General features: G+C 33.8%; 1 protein-coding gene and 1 long non-coding RNA gene across 2 annotated transcripts; both read right to left on the bottom strand.

Moving 5' to 3' along the window:
• Positions 1 to 1782: 1782 nt before the first annotated feature.
• On the bottom strand, positions 1783 to 4467 carry LOC146737875 (uncharacterized). Its single transcript, XR_014930766.1, has 3 exons — positions 2763 to 4467; positions 2470 to 2627; positions 1783 to 2324 (listed from the first exon to the last, which is right to left on the bottom strand). It is a non-coding gene; the product is annotated as an uncharacterized LOC146737875 (long non-coding RNA).
• On the bottom strand, positions 4327 to 20060 carry LOC100378676 (tripartite motif-containing protein 3-like). Its single transcript, XM_085504851.1, has 2 exons — positions 19952 to 20060; positions 4327 to 6575 (listed from the first exon to the last, which is right to left on the bottom strand). The coding sequence occupies exon 2, from the start codon at positions 6559 to 6561 to the stop codon at positions 4327 to 4329; it is 2235 nt and encodes a 744-aa protein (XP_085360977.1). The 5' UTR covers positions 6562 to 6575; positions 19952 to 20060.
• Positions 20061 to 20284: the final 224 nt, after the last annotated feature.

The raw sequence follows: 20284 nt of genomic DNA, 5'->3' as shown, positions 1-20284 counted from the left end.
CAAACCTTTACCAAATTGTACGCCCCAATAGTATATTAATTGTATACATATTCTGTACAAAAAGTATACTTTTTTGAAATTGTGTTCATTGTGTGTATACAAAATTCATACATACAAGAAAACAGCAGTACATTATTTGTATACACACTTTATACAAATTCATTAATGTATATTTGTTGTATACTAGAAATGTACAGACTTTTTGCATACGATTCAATGCCTAAATATTGTATAATTTACATATACAAAAATGTACAATATCATGACTAAGAAATAAGGAGTAATCAAAAAAATTTATGTTAGAATCATGTAAGAATGAAGTATAATGTATGTATACATTAATTGTACAAATTATTGACTTGGCATCTTGACAAATATTAGTACTATTTATGTATACATAGAATGTACAAAAATTGGACTTAGAATCTGAATAAACTTAACTAGGCCCAATAATATGATATATGTATACATAAACTGTACAAAAATATGGAATTTAATATTCAATTAAATTCATATGAGAGTATAAAAAAATTTTTAATAGATTAATTACAGGAAAACTAAACTATATTTTTGGATATCAGTAAAATTATATTTTTACTACAGTTTACTGAAATAAGTCTATCATTATAAGAAAAGTGTATAACATATTTCCCAAGAGAGTTGTTTAGAGTTTGCCTAATTTGCATATATTAAAAATTATCCTGTTTTGGATCCTAACATGACTTATTGCCAATTTTTATGAACTTTTTCTTGATCAATTTAACTAAATTAAAATTTAATTTCCCATTATATATCCAGTTTTGTCATTTTCAGTTGAGCAAAACACCACAACTAGTTTGTTGTACATCCTTGGCTGACATATATGTCAAACAGATACAACATAGGATGTAAATGAATGTACTTTAGTCAGTCGGGTAAACATAAACAATTGATAAATTGAATTCTAAATGTAAGTATAGATAAATACATGCTGTTGTGTAACAAGACAATACACTTGGGCAAATGAAGCACACAATAAAATTGAATTTCATTTTGTTAAATAAATGCCCTTTTTATGAATTGAGCTTTGTACAATTTTTGTATACAAAAGCGTTCCAAATATGGGATATTTCTTGTATACAAAAGTACATTTTCTGTACACTATTTGCATAGTATTTACATACTTGTTGTATACAAATCTGTTCCAAATATAGGGTACTTCTTGTATACGAAAAATTATACAAAATATGTATTATAATCAACAATATTAAATCAGACGATCCCCAGTAGCTAGTATTGCGGGTTGATAATATGCAAATAACACAAGGATTGTCACGACAATACACTTGGTCAGTTCTGTGATGTTTATTCCAACGTTTCGCCCTAGAAATAGGGCTTCTTCAAGAAAACTCTGTTGGGATACCGTGAGACGTAAATTGCCAATTTACATCTCACAGTATCCCAACAGTGTTTTCTTGAAGAAGCCCTATTTCTAGGGCGAAACGTTGGAATAAACATCACAGAACTGACCAGGTGTATTGTCGTGACAATCCTTGTGTTATTTACAAAATATGTACAGATTTATTCGGAATTTGTATACTTTTTGCACACAAAAAGTATACATTATGTTTAATGAATTTTGGTAAGGTAATTGGCGTACAGGGGGAACTAGACTTTGAATAGTCACACATGTGACTCGCTCGTCCAAAACTCGCTGTCAAATTTAAAGCATGGTCTACGAACAGTTGGTGTATCACAACCCAATCTATCAACAACTTAACTATATCAGGGCTATAGAAGGTGTTATTTTTCTCAAACAAAGATCATGAACAAATCTGTTGACCGCTAATGACACACTCACAATAATACAATTTAAGTACTCAGGGTACGACAATCCAAACATATGGTGTCAAACTACAACAAGGTTGTTAAAACACTTCCAAAAATATGGAATTTCTAATTTGCTAGATGCAATCATAAAAAAACATAGGATTAATTATTCCAAAATCAGGCAGATCGCAGTATGTAATCAGTGCACATGCAACATTAGCTTCAATTATATGGAATGCTTGTCTTGGCAACCAAAAATTGTCATTCTGTGCAACAAGATATAAAAGTTCACTCATCATACAACTACATTAATTGAATAAAGCTCAAAATGATTTAAGTGTAAGCATGCAATCACTCAGCATTAAATGATTAAATTTGTCATTAATCAGTGCTCACACCAAAGCCTAAGGAACTGTGTATTGTCCGACAATTCTGTAAATGGAGCTGGAAAGTCGTAGATGCGTAGAATCTCGACGTACGCTGTTAATACACAATACCGGATACAGTTCAATTCCCTGTGAAGGATACCTTTGTCAGAATAAATTGTTCAAACCTTCAAACAAATCTTGCTTAATGCGCAAGCCAGTACTCAATCAAATTGCGAAGTGCTTCAATCATACTCCATCGATTCCATCGATCAATTATTGTTAGTATACTCACATTTCAGAATTAGTTCACTTCCGCTTGATTCGGAAAATTCTTGTTGGTGTACATCCGTAGTATGGGCGCCACCATATTGAATCTCATGGGATCTGATGACATCTCGCAGAACACAGCAGTTCCATGTGGTTTCAAAATTTAATAGTGAACATTCACCTCTGAGAAATATATATATTCAAATATGATTCATTTGTGGTCAAACGTTATCACAGTCGCTGTAGTGTTCATTGAGTCCATATGTTACCGATTTTTTGGTCCGTTTGTCGATTTTTTACGAAAAGACGGTTTTGTACCTCTTGACTTGCTTATGGTCATCATACTTCCTGCACTTGAGTTGGCCTTCACACGTTTTAGTGACTGGACACATGGTTCGGTTCCCATCAAATAGTCCGATTGGCATCCTCGTTTCTTATGCCGATCTTCTCACTGATCAATGTCCTTACTCAATAAAATTACAAATGCTATAATAATTAACTAAATAATACTTCAAAAAACCAAAACTATGGTTATATAGGAAACAACAAAAACTATCACTTATCGCCGCTAGATGGCGCAATGACTAAAAGACGTCTTCATTACACAAAATGTAAACTTTTTCTAGTCTTGAATACATAAGAAATAATCAAAAATTATGCCTTACTACAGAGAATTCTAATTATATAAAAGCTTTATACCTTTTTACTAGCTAAGCTTTTATGAAAATATTGATGTGAAAGGATGTAAACATAAACATTATCTCAAAATAACTTGACAAATTCAGTACAAATTATGGATTTAAAATCTTTATAGTTTTCTAATAAAAATATGGTATAAATGGCTGACTGGAGGCCACTAAAGCAATTATTATATACTTGATGTTTTAAATCTTTGATCAAACCAGACTACATAATATGTCCTATTGGCAGCCATTTGTTTATAAATTTAATGACTCCTATTATTATGAGGTTATATGGTTAAGACAGTATAGTGAGAAAATTACCCATGCAGCACAGGGTGATACGACTATGTACAGTCCCAGTACTGTATCTGTGGTGTTATTATATATCTTTCTGATCCAATCGCATGGTGTAGGAATGCCCCTAACCAATGGAAATTATTAGAACTTACCTTGACAATACCACATAAACGTTTCATAGAGACCCTACACAACACCACACAATCCAAGACTAGATACGGAGTGCCACTAAGCTTTTAAAAGTGTTAGCATTTTTGTACATTTTTATATTGAAAAAAATCATACAATTTTTGCAACCCATTATTATATCAAATAAATATCGCCATCTATTTTACTGTGGCTTGATTAAAACAATATTTACGCAGGATTTAAATTCTTGTATATAAATCCATATTTATTCAAAACAGTTATCCCGGACAGATACAATCTGCCAGATATATTTATACCACGAATTGATACCTATTTGGACAGTAAATAAGACCCATTTACCCCCAATTGGTAATTTCTATATAGTGCCCCTTCTCTTAAAACTTGATGACAGATATTTTGTATAATAAATGAGCATATTTTCCATTTCTCAGATCTCAGAATAATATCATTCAAACTCATTCTAAATAATAACCTAAAAACAAAATGCTCTAATTTGCTGTGAAGTTGGTACATTTTATATAATATAGCATTTCATATAATTTCCAGTGTGAATTTCACTAAATAAAAACTATTTACATTACACTGATTTGTAATTAATACATCTGTTCAAATGCTCGAGAACAATTGAAAAGATCTGTATAATAAAATGTCCTTCACTTTCAATGCTGTCCATTTAACACACTTCAACCAATTTAGCAAAGTATCAATTGCAACTTTTATCACTCTGTAGTGATCAAAATCTAATACTGTAATTACTGTGCAAAGATTTTAACACAATGGTTATTACGGTCGACTACAACCACTCTACATGGTACATCATCAGTTACTGCTACATCTGATGGTGAATTCAGTCCATCAGTGTCCTTATCAATGCGACAGATGAAACGACCACTTCTATCAAACTTTTGTACCTTATTATTATAATTAACCACATATACATATCCCTCCTTATCAATAGCTATGCCACGTGGCCCGTATATCTGACCTTCATCTTGACCTGGACAATTGAATGAATACATGTACTCATCATCTGTATTGTAGACTTGTATGCGGTTATTGTTATAGTCACCTACAAATAGTAATCCATGATTGTCTACAGCCATGAAAGATGGTCCCTTAAATTGTCTTGCTTCACTTCCATAACCTCCAAATGATTTGATATAATCTCCATCTTTTGTGTATTTTCTTATCAAGTGACCATCTTTATTTGTCTTATCACCAATCTTCAAATCCCAGTCAGATACATACACCATGCCATCAGCAGGTCGAACAACAATGCGTATGGGATGCTTCATATTTTCACTAAATCTTTTGATCACATGACCATTCATATCACTGATAACAACTTGTGCATTATCCAAATCTGTCATGTAGTATTTGCCATTGAATATGCACAAACCAGATGGAATACATTTTTCAATTTTTATAATATTTTTATAATTTCCATCCTTGTCTGTAATTTGTAGTCTTTTATTACCCCTCTCAGCTGTAACAATGTCACCATTCTTATCCACTGTAACACCAACTGGCAGATTATATTCCCCTTTTCCACTGCCATTTTTACCAATGGTCTTCACCAATCCTTTAATGACATTGAACTGTGCAGGTGTTCCTGGTATTGGCTGATTGTCTATTGTCACTGACACTTTATATTTTCCATCTATTTCTCCATGTACCATCATTGTGTGTGTTCCATCATTGTTATCCTGTACTTTGATATCATCACTTGATCCATCAGGTTTTGTTACTCTAGCCTCAACCACCTGGCGTGGAATGACTTGTTTTCCTTGTTTATCTCTGGTTGTTACCATTAAAGTTGCAGTGTCACCTTTGATCAGTTGTTTTGGGACATTATCAAGACTACAGTTTTGTTGACATGCGTTTGTTGCCAGCATTCTTACATCATCTCTCCCTGGATGAGGTCTGAACTCTATTACATCAGGAATAAGTTGTGGTTTAGTTTCCATGGCAATCAACCCATCAATTCGTTGTTGGTAAACTTGTTTGGCACTCAATATCTGTCCAGGATTCCCATGTTGCACCAGTGTCTCTAGGTAGCTGCAAGTACTGACTATGTTTCCATGTTTCATCTCCAGTTCATCAACTTTGATTTCCATATTCTTTACTCTAGCTGTATATTCTGTCTTCAACTCATCCACCAATCTTTCCTTCTTCTGCTTAACTACCTCTATTTGTCTTCTCAGATCTTCCAAGATTTCATCTGTTTTCTTGTTTATCTTTGCTTCTTCTTCTTTACAGCAGGTTTTTAGTTTATCACAGGCTGCCTTGGCTGACATTTTACTTGTCTCAGCTTCATCTGCTTTCACTTTTAACTTCCTGACCTTCCCCTTTAATTCGTCAGAATACTCATCTGCCACCTCTTTAATATATCTGTGTTTGTGTTCAGGAACTCTATGATCTATGATTGTACACTCCATACATATAGGTGTCTGACAGGTATCACAGTAGTACTTCAACTGGTTACCTGTGTGGACATTGCAGTATTGTATCGACTGTACAGCAAATGGCTTCTTGTTCTTTGTCTCTTGATATTCGTCAACCGATAGAACCTGATGAGATTTTGTTGTCTTGGTTTTTTTATGTACTCTAGTACAAGGTGTACAGGAATACTGTTGGCATTCAACACAGATGGAGGTGACTTCATTTTCTTCACAAAATTCACACACTTTAGGGGTACCAGCTACCAGTTTCTCGGGTATCTTGTCTAGAAGTGAGCTCATGAAGAAATTAGACTGCAGATCATTGATAGGTACCTTTACTGACCTGTTACAAGTTGGACACATCAGTGTATCAGCTACTCCTTTCTCAGCTAGTTGTACTAGACACTTCTTACAAAATGTATGTTGACATGGTAGTATCTTTGGGTCTGAATACCGCTCTAGACATATAGCACAACACAGGAAGTCTTCATTAATCTCCGCCAAGACAGCACCAGCATCTACTACATCCGAGGCAGCTGCAGCCATGGTTAGACAATAGTCTGTAATATATAATGTTAAAATAACACAAGTCTAATATTATAAAATCTGAAGTGAAATCATATATCCCATATATTAACTCACTTTTAGTTTGTGTGTCTCTGGTGAAAGCAGGTTATATACTAGTCTTGCAGATTATACACTAGTCTTGTATTTGTGTTCATTGATCAATGAATTTTAAATGCACACATTCCATTTTCATAAAGTTTGGAAATCATAAAATGATGAAAAATGTTTTTTCTGGAATTATATAATGGTCTATATAGATTAGATCCATGGGCATTTAACGATCAAGCCTTAAATTATGCTGGAATGGATAAAATAAATAAAATAATATTTTGTATATCATTTAGTGTTACACCTGGGGTAATGGGGTTGATCAGCTTGTGGGGGGAATACTTGGAAGCAAGTTGAGAATTTGACCAAAATAGTAAAACTGAGTTCCTAAATCCAGAATCGTTTATATGGTGCACAGATACATATACCATCCCCTACTGAGTTTAACTTTAGCATATTTTCACTAGCAATTATGCAATATGTTATAGATAACACATTTTATAAGTGCTTTTTATAAATACTGAGTAGTATTTATAATTAACATTCTAAGGGTATGTTTGTAAATGAAATAATAGATTCTCCAGTTAACTTGTATGACTGGCATAAAATCTAGTACTTGTATGAAATTTACACGCACCAGTAACTAAAATATAAACAGATATGTGACTTTGGATGATTTCACTCATTGTGCCATGGGAATAGGTTGACATAGGATATATTTGCATAAAGCAATTGAAGAACTGATTGACATTAAACTAAGCGTGTAATCAAAGAAAGCTTGGAAATCATTGAAGTATATTTTATTTTGGCAACAGACTTGCCTTTGTCTGTACCAAGTTTCATTGAAATTTGATAAATAGTACTATATCTGTGGAACACCTATGAATTGGTTAATTTATGCAGATAAGATAATTGTTAAGCACATAATCTAACCCTGAACATGTATAAGGCATATGAGTGGATGATATATTTGTGGAAAAGCTAAAAATTGGCTAATTAGGTCATTAATATGCATGTATTTTAATCAAAAACATCAGGTTTATCCAAAAACATATATGTACCAAATTTCATTGTAATATGTTGGTACTTCTTCTTAAAATTGGCTAATTAATATGCAAATTAGGTAATTGATATGCAATAATTTCAATAAAAAAATAATCAAGTCTGAATATTCCAAAGCATCTATGCACATCTATTTCATTAAATTTGATAATCTATTCTGTAGATATCAGTGGAACAGACACACACACACTTCCCCTTGCAGTGTCTGACCTGACCTAGGAAGCTACAGAGAGACGCAACTAGACTCTGCCACAGGTGACATTTTACACCAAAATTGTTGGTATTTCGTGTTTTTTTAAATTTATTTATTTCTTATATCCCAAGCTTCTGTTGAAAAAAATGTGATATTTAAAATAAATATATCAAATATTTTTACATTCAGCGCTAAAACCTTAAAATGTTAAAATAATGAAAAAGTAGATGTGAATTGTTTATTTAATATGAAGTGCATTTGTATTGTTGCCTTGGGGTGATGTGGACGCATCGCCCCAGCCAAGTTTTTAGTTGACTGCTATGTGACGTCACAATTAAGTGACTCAGGGAAGTTTTTACCACCCATGCTTGCAGAGCCAGGGATGTTTGGAAAAAAGATAGCGAACGACAAAATCAAAAAATCAAAAGGTGTTTAGGTAATTTTCGCAAACATAAAATGCAACTGGGCGTGATTTAAAAATAAATTTCATACATTTTAAACGAGATTGCTCACATATGGACCGATACATCTACTTCCTCTGAGAACACTTTCGTTGCCACAGGTCACTAATGCCACATCGCTTGGCGCACCCCCAGGGAGCAACATGAACACACTAATGGCAAAGCAAAATGTAGATCCAGTCATTAATAGTGGGGTTTAAAAAGGCATATACTTTTTATTATTTTGATGACCATAGTTTTATTAAGGAATATAATAGTAAGGCTACCACTGTGTACTTTACTTATTTTACTAGTACCTGGAATAAAGTGTATGGTAAGAAAAAGTGATGGTGTGTTTAGCCTTTAGTGCCTCGCTAATGTTAACATACTGATAAACTATGTTTGAAGATTTGCTATTTTCCTATTGGACCTCGAGCAGAGGTGAGAGAAGGGTATTCAGTAAGTCTGATTTGTGCACTATAGCTATAGCAAGTTTGATAACTGTGGGACCCTGCACAAGGTAATGGGGCAGTGTTGAAGATGCCCCCCCCCCCCCAGCGTACACACAGTAGTAAATTTTTTGTCAAATTTTCTAAGCATACCCTACATGTATTTTCACCCTCAACCTTCAACTTAATTTTTGTTGTCAAATTTCCCAGCCACCCTACAGAACTTACATACAATTTTCACCTTAATTTTCAACTATTTTTTTTCCAGCCCGCGTACCCAACATTTACATACATGCGTTTCATATGGGGGAATGTGAATGTTTGCATTGTGGGATTGGTTGTAAATCTTTGAAAGGTCTCATGCCACTAATCAACCAATGGCTGCTCGTAGCCATTTAAATGCCTTGCAAGAACCAATGACATTTTTTAAATATTTTTTTCCTTAGGTGCTCCCTGTTTGAGGGCGTGATTACCTGGGTCAAATGTGAGACCAACATGTCGTCTTTTGTTTACTACTTAGCAGCTGTGTACCTGATGGGTTTATTCTGTGTGTAATTGGATTTTCTAATCTTGGTGTTTTTCCAGTGATTTTTCTAGGTGCAATCCAAATACAGTAGGTGTCTTGTTTACCTGAGATTCGTAAGAGTTTGAGATGGCCAACATGTTAGTTGTTTCATGTGGTTGATTACTGTCATGTTGATTTCCCATTTTTGAGCCATGTTTTCAACTTTGTTCATTATTTTCATATAGCAATCTCGTCATATGAGATTGTTGTTTTGACCATAATTATGGCTCTATTCACTGGAATTTATACATTTTTGGCAGATCTCATCTTACATAACCAAAGTTTACTTTGACCTAATTATTATAAGTTTTGACCTCTTTTGACCTTGCATAGATGTGATAATTATGAGGTTGTGTGTTTAAGCATACATTTCATGAGATCAGCTCCATTTGGCAGGTGTAGTGCAAAGTAATTGGAAATCTTTTTTATTTTTATTTTACCACTTTTCTTGCTTTGTATTCAACTATTTAGACACAATGGAGTAATTTTTTATCCAGAAATGTTATATTTTGCTATGCGTTTCACCCATTTCTGTCAATCTCTTATATCTTGGTTGAAGATTTTGAAAATTTGTAATTCGGTATATTTTTTGCCCTAATCTTATTAATTTGATTTAGGCTGGGCTGTAGTCTGTAAATATAAATGTTTTTATTAAACTGGTCTAAAAATTGTATTCATTCATCAATGAATTATTCATGTCACTACTAAATTCAATGGCCTTAGGAATTCTGAGAAAAATGCGTAACCCCCATTTTATGGTTTTTTTGTGTTATTTTCACATTATGGCAGACAATCTTAACAATTTGTAGTGCAGTCATTACTAATGTACCCTATTCAAAATTTAATGAGGTCAAACTCCCAAATATTCAAATAAATTCTCAAAATTGTGTTGTGTATCTTGTCACTGACAAGTTATTTGCATACTGTCAGTATATTAGCCAAGTATTACAACTCTTTCAATTTCACAATTATTGCTCTTTTCTCAGAATTTGTGTTAATAGTTTGCTAATTAATCCCATCTTGAGTTTATTACCAAACGCTTCAGCGTGGTATTAAGATTTTGTTTTCAGGCTTGGGTGGTACCAAGGTGGAAAATGGTTGCACATATGGGGGGTAATTCCTGGAATTGCAATAGAGAGGGTTCAGGCCGAAATACATATATATAGTGTTTCCATGTTTCGTCTGATATTTCTGTGATATTCTGCTGCTGTAAATAATGCAAGATTTGTTCCGAAATTCAGTGTGTTGTGTGCACTCCAGGGTTATTCGTTTTATGCTCAAAACACCCCTATTTTTTAATGGCAGAGTCGAATAGTTTCACTCCCACTGGGAAATCTGCATTGTTACTTGAATGAGAGCTAACTAAACACATTTTCCAGACCGGCGAAAGTGTATGCAACAGCCAATTTTAACAGCCTGTCACGTGATTTTAGTCTGAATGTCAACATCAAAAGAGGCTAATCCATTTATGCAGGTATAACTGGGAATAGAATATGTGAGGGATTGTATCAACAGAGATGTGTATAATGAAAAGTAACATCTATCCTTCTTTTGCATCGCTGAGCATTTCTGTTTTAGTATACTGGTTTGAAAATGTTGAATTTGCATGATTTGCAATGTGTTTTTTTTACTGAAACTCCCCTATTGATCGAATCCCGGGTTTGAAAGAGAACGGCACACCACGTGATTCATTTGAATACAATGGTGAAGGCACGCAAGCATGACTTACGTTGTCAGCAGTAGTCGCTGAGCTTCACGCTACAACTTCACTTGTGATGTTGCTTGTTAGCCGTGGATTGAATTAATCTTGATTACCGGTTAAAATGTTGCTTATTTGGCGTTGGTGATCTTTATTTGGAACTGGGTAACGTCGCCAGCAGAAACCTCCCGGGATTTTGATGTTGATGGTTGCGCCATGGCAATCGCTAATTTTACTGCGGGTTGATCTTCCAAGAGCCCTTCCGGGTTTATAAAACTCATTCAACATACATAAAGTTCTCTCAATCGTAGTAGTCCATGTGATGTACACCTAATATGCCAAACATGTTGCTGAACGATTTTGCCAATGAAAACCAGCCGGTTGGCGATCCACTCCACTAAAAAAAAAACTAGCAATATGTTTTCGGCTGTTGCCATGGTAGGACATGAACGTGAAGCTAACGTCGGTTTATAACTAAAACCGAGCACCGTATACAAAGTTCGCAAAAAAACATTCAGTCCTTAAAAGTCATTTTATTTTATTGCTAGGACGTATGCTGTTGTTAGGGATTGGTCAGTTACTTCGGCCTGGGGGTGGATCAGTAGGGGGGTTTACCCTGTTTTTGATTTTGCGAATGGGGGGGTCACCTTGTTTTCCACAATTCACACACGCGCTTATGCATATATTTTTTTAAATTTTATTTCAGAACAATAGATTAAAAAGTTAATCGTACAAATGTGTTCTTAATAATAACTATTACCCATAATGCCTATAAATTTGTTGATGCCAAAAATGTTATAGGCTAAATATTTTGGGGTTGAAGTTGACAAATAACTAACAGATTATGCAATGCGGCAGAGCCCCATGCAATTATACAGTTAAGTTTTGAACACATCCCAAGTCCATGTGATATCAGATTATTTTATTTAAAGTCTGAAGTCACCATTGTATAAGATATTTACTGGATTTATCCAATTGTAGCTGGAGACGGAAAAACACAGCAATTAGTACAAAGAGCAGTGACAGTTTTTGTTCAGCAAATCAAAAAAGTTAAATGGATTCATGTATATAAATATATAGTTTTTTTGTTTTTTTAACTTTTAAATATGCATATTTTGCTCTGTAAAATACCAAAATCCAACACAAATTTATACAAAAATCAAAGTGTCCTTTGTTTTCATAAGCACAGACTGTGCTTCAGGTGTAAAGCTTTCCTGGTCTATAAGATATGAAAGATATATTAAATCCAAATTAGTTTTCAAACCGCCTAGATTCAAATCCTCTTTTCCTATCTTATAAGGGCGTTTATCAAGTGAGTACTCCACAGCTTTGTTTTTATTTACTATCTTTAGCAGCATAGATTTCCCTACTTCCTGCAGCCTTTTCTGTAGTCGTTTTTGGCTTTATGCTTCCCCTCCCCTCCTAAGGTGACTGGTCTATTAAATGCAAACACTAAAAATTACGGCAAACCATGATATTTTCAATGCACATCATACATTTTGTAATCATGTCAGAGCCAAAACTGTTAATGTTTCTTTGTTTTTCTGGGGGGGGGGGGGTCAGCATGTTTTAAAATATAATGTTAGGGGGTCGCCCACTTTTTGTTGTTGATAGGGGTGGGTCAACTGAGATTTACAGCTGACAAAATGGAATCTGCCGCCCCCCACCCCAGGCCAGAGTAACTGAACAATCCCTTAAATTTATTAATTCCAACCGATAGTATTTTCTAGATTGCAGGCAGCATTTACAGTTCATTCAAAGTTCAAAGTTGCGTCGGGATTACGTTGATACACAGTGTAACAATGTCGGCATCGGTGATCTCTTACCGGTATGCAACGTAGCCAAAATAAAAGGCATGAATACAAGACTAGTGGGAGGTAATAAATTTGGGGTCGAAAGTATTCAAAAAACAGTTTTGGGCTGTTGCCATGGTAGCTGTGGACCAGGATTGTTTTGCCAATTAGTGACGGTACGACCTGCCTGTCAATTATAAACAAAATTAGCCAAGCCAAAAAAAATCTCAGTAAATTGTTGCCCACACTCAAGCGGATTAGAATGAGCTACGTCCATGCTTTTTAATCATAAAAATGTAGGGTGTGATACATTTGGCGTGAAGGTATTAAAAAATTCAGTTGTTGGCTGTTTCCATGGAAACGGTGGTCAGAATTTGTTTTCAGATTTTACCAATAGTAACTTTGTGCCCACACTCAAGCTGAGCAAAATGAGCTATGTCTGAGGTGTTGTATCCAAAATTTGTAGGAGATACATTTCCTGATAACTAGGGTGAAGGTGTGACCTACCTGCTAAGTTTGAGCGAAATCGGCCAAGCCAAACAAATCACAGAAGAATTAATACGTGAAAACACTAGAAATCACACACACACACAGATACACAAAATTAAAGTGATTTTAAGGGCAATCCAAGTGGAGCGAATCGCCAATACCATGTTCATTTGCATATTGACCGTGAAAATACCAAAAACATCATTGCATGGGTGATATGCAAATTAGTTTTAGTCAAAATACGTTACTGCTTAGAAGTACCATTACTGTTGTTCAAATTTCATTTCACTTGGCAAATATATTCATGTACCCAAACGTAAAGTATCGTACTTCTAAATATTGTTTATTTCTGCTATGTTTCGAAAAACGCTACTCTTGAACGGACTACTTTATTCGCTCTCAGACCTCATTTGCATATGGGGTGTGGAAGTACCGATTTTGATTTCAGGGACGAATCAAAATAAACTGCAGTATATATGTAATAATGTGGAATACTTCCTTTCACTGTGAACATTTTTCCGCTAAAATAAATTCCAGTGAAAATGCCATTTCCCTCATACTCTATTGAGACTTGACACAGCACAGTGAAAATTTGATTCACACCGTATGCTTGAAAACTTTTCATCGAAAATAAATTAAGTGAAATTCTGTGTGATTTCATGAGAGTTGAAAATGAAAAAATTATATGACGCCCAACCCTACCACTCCATACACAATGTAACCACACCTCAAAAACATCCTTTCACCAGTGTATTCTATTTGAATTCAGGAGAAATTTAAATAAACAAATTATATGACAACGAACTTAATTATAATTTCTACCTCTAGTTCAGCACTGATTAAATAAACTACCTCGTCTTTATGCCAACTTGAATTGAAGTTATTCAATGCCTACACCAGTGACTTCAAAATCTATGTTTCAATTCCAGGAATTTCACTTGCTATTAATTGTATGGGAGTGCCAGTCTTTTATTTTCTATTGTAATGTCAATTTCTTGTGATTACTCGGAAAATGAAGCTGTAACCACAGACCACAGTGCTGCAACTAAATCCTGGTATAAGCACCGGTTAGGCAGTCTTGAACTATGCATGTGAAGCCAGCTGAGAGGTATATCCAATCTTATAGATTTCTCATTGTTTGGTAACTATTTGCTGCAAATGCAACAAAAATCAATATAAAAATATTACCCACACAGCATTCTACAGGTTACTTGTTATTGTACAGTGCTTGTAGCCCCCCCCCCCCCCCCAATTAATCAGAAATGCTGTTGATTTGAATTTAATTTGATCAGGGATGTGTAATATGAGTATTTTATATCTAGACCCTTTTCTGGTTTGTATATTTTTATATTTATTTTTAAATCATAAAATTGTTTCCTTCAACTACTTTTTTTCACATAAGATTTGACTAAGCTTTTTATGTAGAGCAAATTCTATGTGTGGCCATGGTAAATCAAACCACTGTTGTGTTTTGGTATATCCAAGGTTGCCCGTCACAGGTCTCCAGCCTAAATGCAGATACCGTGGAATTGTTTTTTTTGTTTTTAATTAATTGGAGAAATAATGAGCTGATGAATTGAGACGTTTGATTCAGTAGAATATTTTTTTATAATTATGTGATAAACTACCTTCAATTGTCATAATTCTATGTATCATTTTTAGAAATTCATTAAAATTACTAATCATGGAAAATGTTGATCTGTACTTTTATGTGGTGAATGAGAACATTATACTTTATAGTACTACATCTAATAATCAGGCTTATATTCATTGCCTACCATCTAATTTAGTGTTATGCTGAGTGTGTATGTTGCCAATTTCTACAACTAATTGTCTAGGTATAGGGCGCCACCAAGTGGTAGATGTTGATAAATAAATTTTGGGGATTTATTTTGCATGGGAAATTACTGGTCTAATGATATTCCATCATATACAAGATCAACAAGAACTTTATTAAATGAAGCATGTACGTAGCCAGTGTGACTGAAGAGCACTGTGGTTCAGAATAGAGTCATCCTCCCCACGTGTTCTTACCATAATGGTCTTTCTGATTTGTTTGAGCCACATATGATGTATTTGAAAATCTGATTTTATGGATTTATAAAAAGCATCTAGGCTGTAGAAATCTGAGACAAATTCACTGTTATATTTTTTGTAATACATGTATGTATAATGTTTCTCACACAGGTTTACTCGATCAGGGATGTCTGTGACAGCAAGTTTAGATAATAAACTGAATACAGACAAGAATACAGTTTTGTTTTTAATATTTGACTCTTTAGTATTTTCTGTTTTGTTTTTTTTACAAACAAAGCATTCACAATTGTTTTCTATTTGCTTCAGGCATGTGGAACAAATACAGGCACAATCAGAGATATTAAGGGACTGGCCATTTTTCTCCGGCAGGGAGGATGCCAGGGAAAAACAGGGAGACCAAGCTATTTAAAAAAATGGATGGGGGGGGGGGTATGCCTTCACCGCATTGCCTGGGGGGGGGTATCAATTTTATTATGTGCAGAAAGAAAATACATAGTTTAAACAGACACAACATTTACATTAATGATTTTTGGAAATTTTTTATTGCACAAAAATATTCAATTTCATGAACTTTCTTTTAACACTTTCCAAATTCAAACTTTTATGTTTGTAATATAAAGTTTAATGTATTTTTTAATTGTTAATAAACAACCAATGCATGCACTCAAATAGTTTTCTTATTTGAATGACTCATCAGAATACCAAAGAAAAAAATTAGTATGATATATTTGAATATATTTATCAATTTATCATTAATAAAATGATATGAATATATGAACTATTTGTAACTGTTAAATGTCAATATCAACTTACATGACATTCTATGTTATATTGACTTTATCCTATGAAAGTTTATGGTGCATTTCATCAATTAATTAATAAATAAATGTGAAAATCGTAATTTTCAACACAAATAATAGTCTCGCTACCTTAAATGTCAATATCAGAAGTGTTTTTTTAATGATTACTATGATTTGAAACAGTTTCGTGTGCTTCACATGTTCATTTGCCTTAAATAGCATTGTGTGGTTCATCACTGCCGTCCATGGAATCTTACCAATATAAATTTAGTCGCTTGTGGTAAAATTGATTAGCAAAAAAATGTTTATCACCTTTGTCATCATTTTTAATTATCCTTGCTATTTTCAACACAAGAGTGAATAAAACTGACAGCAAAATACGCCCATTGAGAATATATTGCAATATATTTCTATTTATTCTCTGGTATTACAATACATTAGTATAGTAATAATTAATATATATTACATGTACATTCTTTTTATTATTTTATTACTGAGAATGAGTTATATATTTGTTTTGTACTATAATTTCATATCTATATTAAAAAAATTATGTGGGTTATTAATTTCCATAAACAATATTCAAATATCTTTCTGGAACATCAACACTTACAGTCATTGGAACAGTATATCAAGGATGCATGATGCAAAGCCCATTCCATAAAATTTTAAATGTTCCTTGGTCGAAGTAAGAAACTAGGTGATAATATCAGAGCATGGGTCAGTTTTATTTAGGAACTCCTGTCAGAGCAACTGCACAAAACATAAGGACAAATTAACAGGTTCTAAGGATGGTATTTTCAGATTAACACTAGTTGTTATTTCTCAACTCTGATGAAAGGACCAGTTACTGTGACAAAGCCTTACTCACTATGAAAACTACTCACTACTCACTCAAGCTACATGTAAAATAAATGTAAATCAAAAGTTCTTTTGGGGGGGGGGGGTGTCACCTTATTTTCAGATAATGTGAAGGGGTACATCCTGTTTTGTTTTTTTGTTTGAGGTGGGTGGCAAAGTCTTTTTATACTTTGCGAAATAAGATTCCCTGGCACTCCCGGGCCAACGAAAATGACTAGTCCCTAAGAGCAGATACCATCCATGTTTTAAAGTTAGCACTTATGTTATGATACTATTTACTTGTTGATGCTACACTACACTTAAAGCGGAGGTGTCGTTGTGTTTTTAGCGTGTGTTGTTATCGTCGCTCGGGACTCAATTCCTGTGCGTGCACAGGTGACGATCCTCTCGCTTTAATGTATGGACCTGCATGTATTTTTATCAGGATGGACAATTCTGGAAATAAGTGGTTTTACTCCACCATGAATAGGGTAAGGTCTTTTTTGGTAAACTGGTTTTCCATTGAAATCAGTCTGTAATTTAAATTGCTTGGCTACACTATTCTTCAAGTGAATTTCAGTAAGACAAGTTAGGATAGTTGAATGTTACCATCAAAACATAGTTACATTGATTTTTCTTTTCAATTTTCCTCTGATTCGGTCACTCAATATAGATAATTTTGTTTATATTAACAAGAATGGCTTGTTTAACACTTCCAGACTTTGACTGGAAATACTGATACCAACATTTCCTGGTCATAATTTTTTGCTGTATGGATCTTGTACAATCAATCTTTACATATTTGCCCTCTATCCTCAGATAATTGTGAATAGATGTAAATTTTTTCCACAAAGACAAATGAGAATGTTTATAGCATTGGCTGACAAATATTTTCTGGACTGTCTAATAGCTTTTGACTATTGTATTAATACAAAAGAGACATGTCTTTTTTAACCATACATTTTAAAAGCATTGATGTGCTTCAATTACCTGTCTTCGAGTCTGGCTACCAGGTATAATTTTCTTGAAAACATTCTGCAGACAAACAACTCTTTTTTTCTACAACATTCTTGATAACCATTAATTCCCTACAAACATCAGAACCTTTTTTTTCTGCAGACTTGTAAAGTTTGTCTATTACTGACAGACAATGTCTGCTATTTGACGGCAAAGACAAAGAACCCTTGATGAACATCATGAATACCAGATACAAACCGAAACAGATATTTATTTAGTGATGATCAAAACAAAGAGAACCGAACAAACTAGACAAAGAAATAACCAACTCCGACACAACCAAAACAAGACCTGAACCAAACAGATCTGTCCTTAAGTTCTCTTGCCTAGTAATCTGAAATAAGACAAAAACATTTTTAATGTCATGTATAAGAAAAAATAATTTTCTAGAATTTAATATGTTAATAACCAGGTTAAACAGTACATGTATTTGAAATTCTGTTCCACTATGTATATAGTACAGAATTAGAAACAGGCCAGTTGATAAACTAAAATTGAAGGTCAATATTCATGTATGTACATGTATTGTAACTGAATATGGTGCAGCTGACCATCAGCATCATGTCAAATTAAATAGTTGATAATAGTTTTGGAGTGTGGACATGATAATCTAAAATAATTTTTCACCATACACTGAACAACTAAAAATGTAGAATATGATAATAACCCTGACCTTCCAAGTGCAACATGTAAGTTCTTGGTTGTTGTCACCAGCCGCCATATTATTGGAAAATTACTGATTTATAGTGACTTTCAAAAACCATCGAAACGCAACTTGGTTTGTTCAGTGAAAATACACCAGAAAATACATCAGTGAAAATACACCAGAAATGCAATCTGTAAGTCACACCTCGATCACAAAAAATATCAATTATAATAAAATAAACCACAAGATGATAATAGATAACCTGAAAAACACACCTATTCGTCGATGCCTTACAAAATTGGCAAAATTCTTCACTGTACAGCCACACTCATACACATGAGGGCGCTATTCATTTGAAATGAAACAGCTTATTTTTATGCAAATTAGTTAGGCAGGCTCAAAACTGTAACCGCAATAGCCATTGTGTGCTTTGCACACAGGAATCAAATTTGTCTGAAATATGCTCACTCACTAAAAAACATGATTATTGTACCCTGTGGTACCCAAGGCACTAAGTCAAACAAGTATGTTAATTAATTAAATAGTAATTACCAGTAATGAGTATTCTTGTGTTGACCTGTCTTTAGAAAATGTATACTATAACAAGGGGGTGGTAAAAATTTCATCAAGAAAATTAATATACCTGTGGTATCCCACATGAAAATTATACAAAATGTCAATGTCTGTTTTATTTATTACAAACTGTCACTACAGGTAATGTTGTTAAAATGGGTTTTGTCTGGATAAAAGTTTTTTATTCTTGGATTATGTTATCAGAAGTGTTAAATATAATATAACATCTTGTTTGAAATGCTGTTACACGACTATTAAGAAAACATAGTACAAGACAACTTTTTGTAGAGAAATAAGCCACAAACACGGTGCTAAAGTTTCACAGGTCACAAACTTGTGAACTTACTTTCAAGATGGCTGCTTTTGTTATGTAAAGTATTTCCTTGTATGTGCAGACAATTCTTAGCAATCTTGAATACAATTCTCGCAATCAATGCATATTTTATATTTGTGTTATTATAAATTAGAGATAAGATATATGTTTGTTTCATGTGAGATGCAGACATTGAAACTATCTTTACAATGTAAGAATGCCCCGTCGTAATTGTTACACAATTCAGTCTGTTCACACAGTATAAGATTTATATAGTTTTCCACACCCACTCACTTTGTACTAATTTCTGCTGAAAAATAGTTAAATATAAAAAGCATCTTACTTATTGTACTCACTGTCTACAGCTTTATAAAATTGTATTAGGTCTCTGTTTTTGTTACCTACCTGTGTTTTAGATTCAATAGCTTACAAGCGTATATATAAGGTTCCTGTTTCCGTCTCGACAGACAATGTCCTACTTGTATGACGTATGTAGATGTACTGGTAAAAGACTGGGCTTTGTGTGTCAGGTGGTCAGGTGACCTTTCACCTGTTACTAATCATCACATTTCAATGAAACTTGGTACATCAATGTCTGAGGACAATGCACAGACCTGATAGGTTTCAGATTATTATAAATTTGCATAATTAATTAATAACAAGTTTTGATATTTCAAGTACTAGTAATCACATTTCAATGAAACTACTACGTATATGATCTAGGACAATAGACAGACC

The sequence above is a fragment of the Saccoglossus kowalevskii genome, chromosome 10, assembly GCF_978046115.1.
Source record: "Saccoglossus kowalevskii chromosome 10, keSacKowa6.1, whole genome shotgun sequence".
Classification (NCBI taxonomy): Eukaryota; Metazoa; Hemichordata; class Enteropneusta; family Harrimaniidae; genus Saccoglossus; species Saccoglossus kowalevskii.
This window is presented reverse-complemented; position numbering and strand designations above follow the sequence as displayed.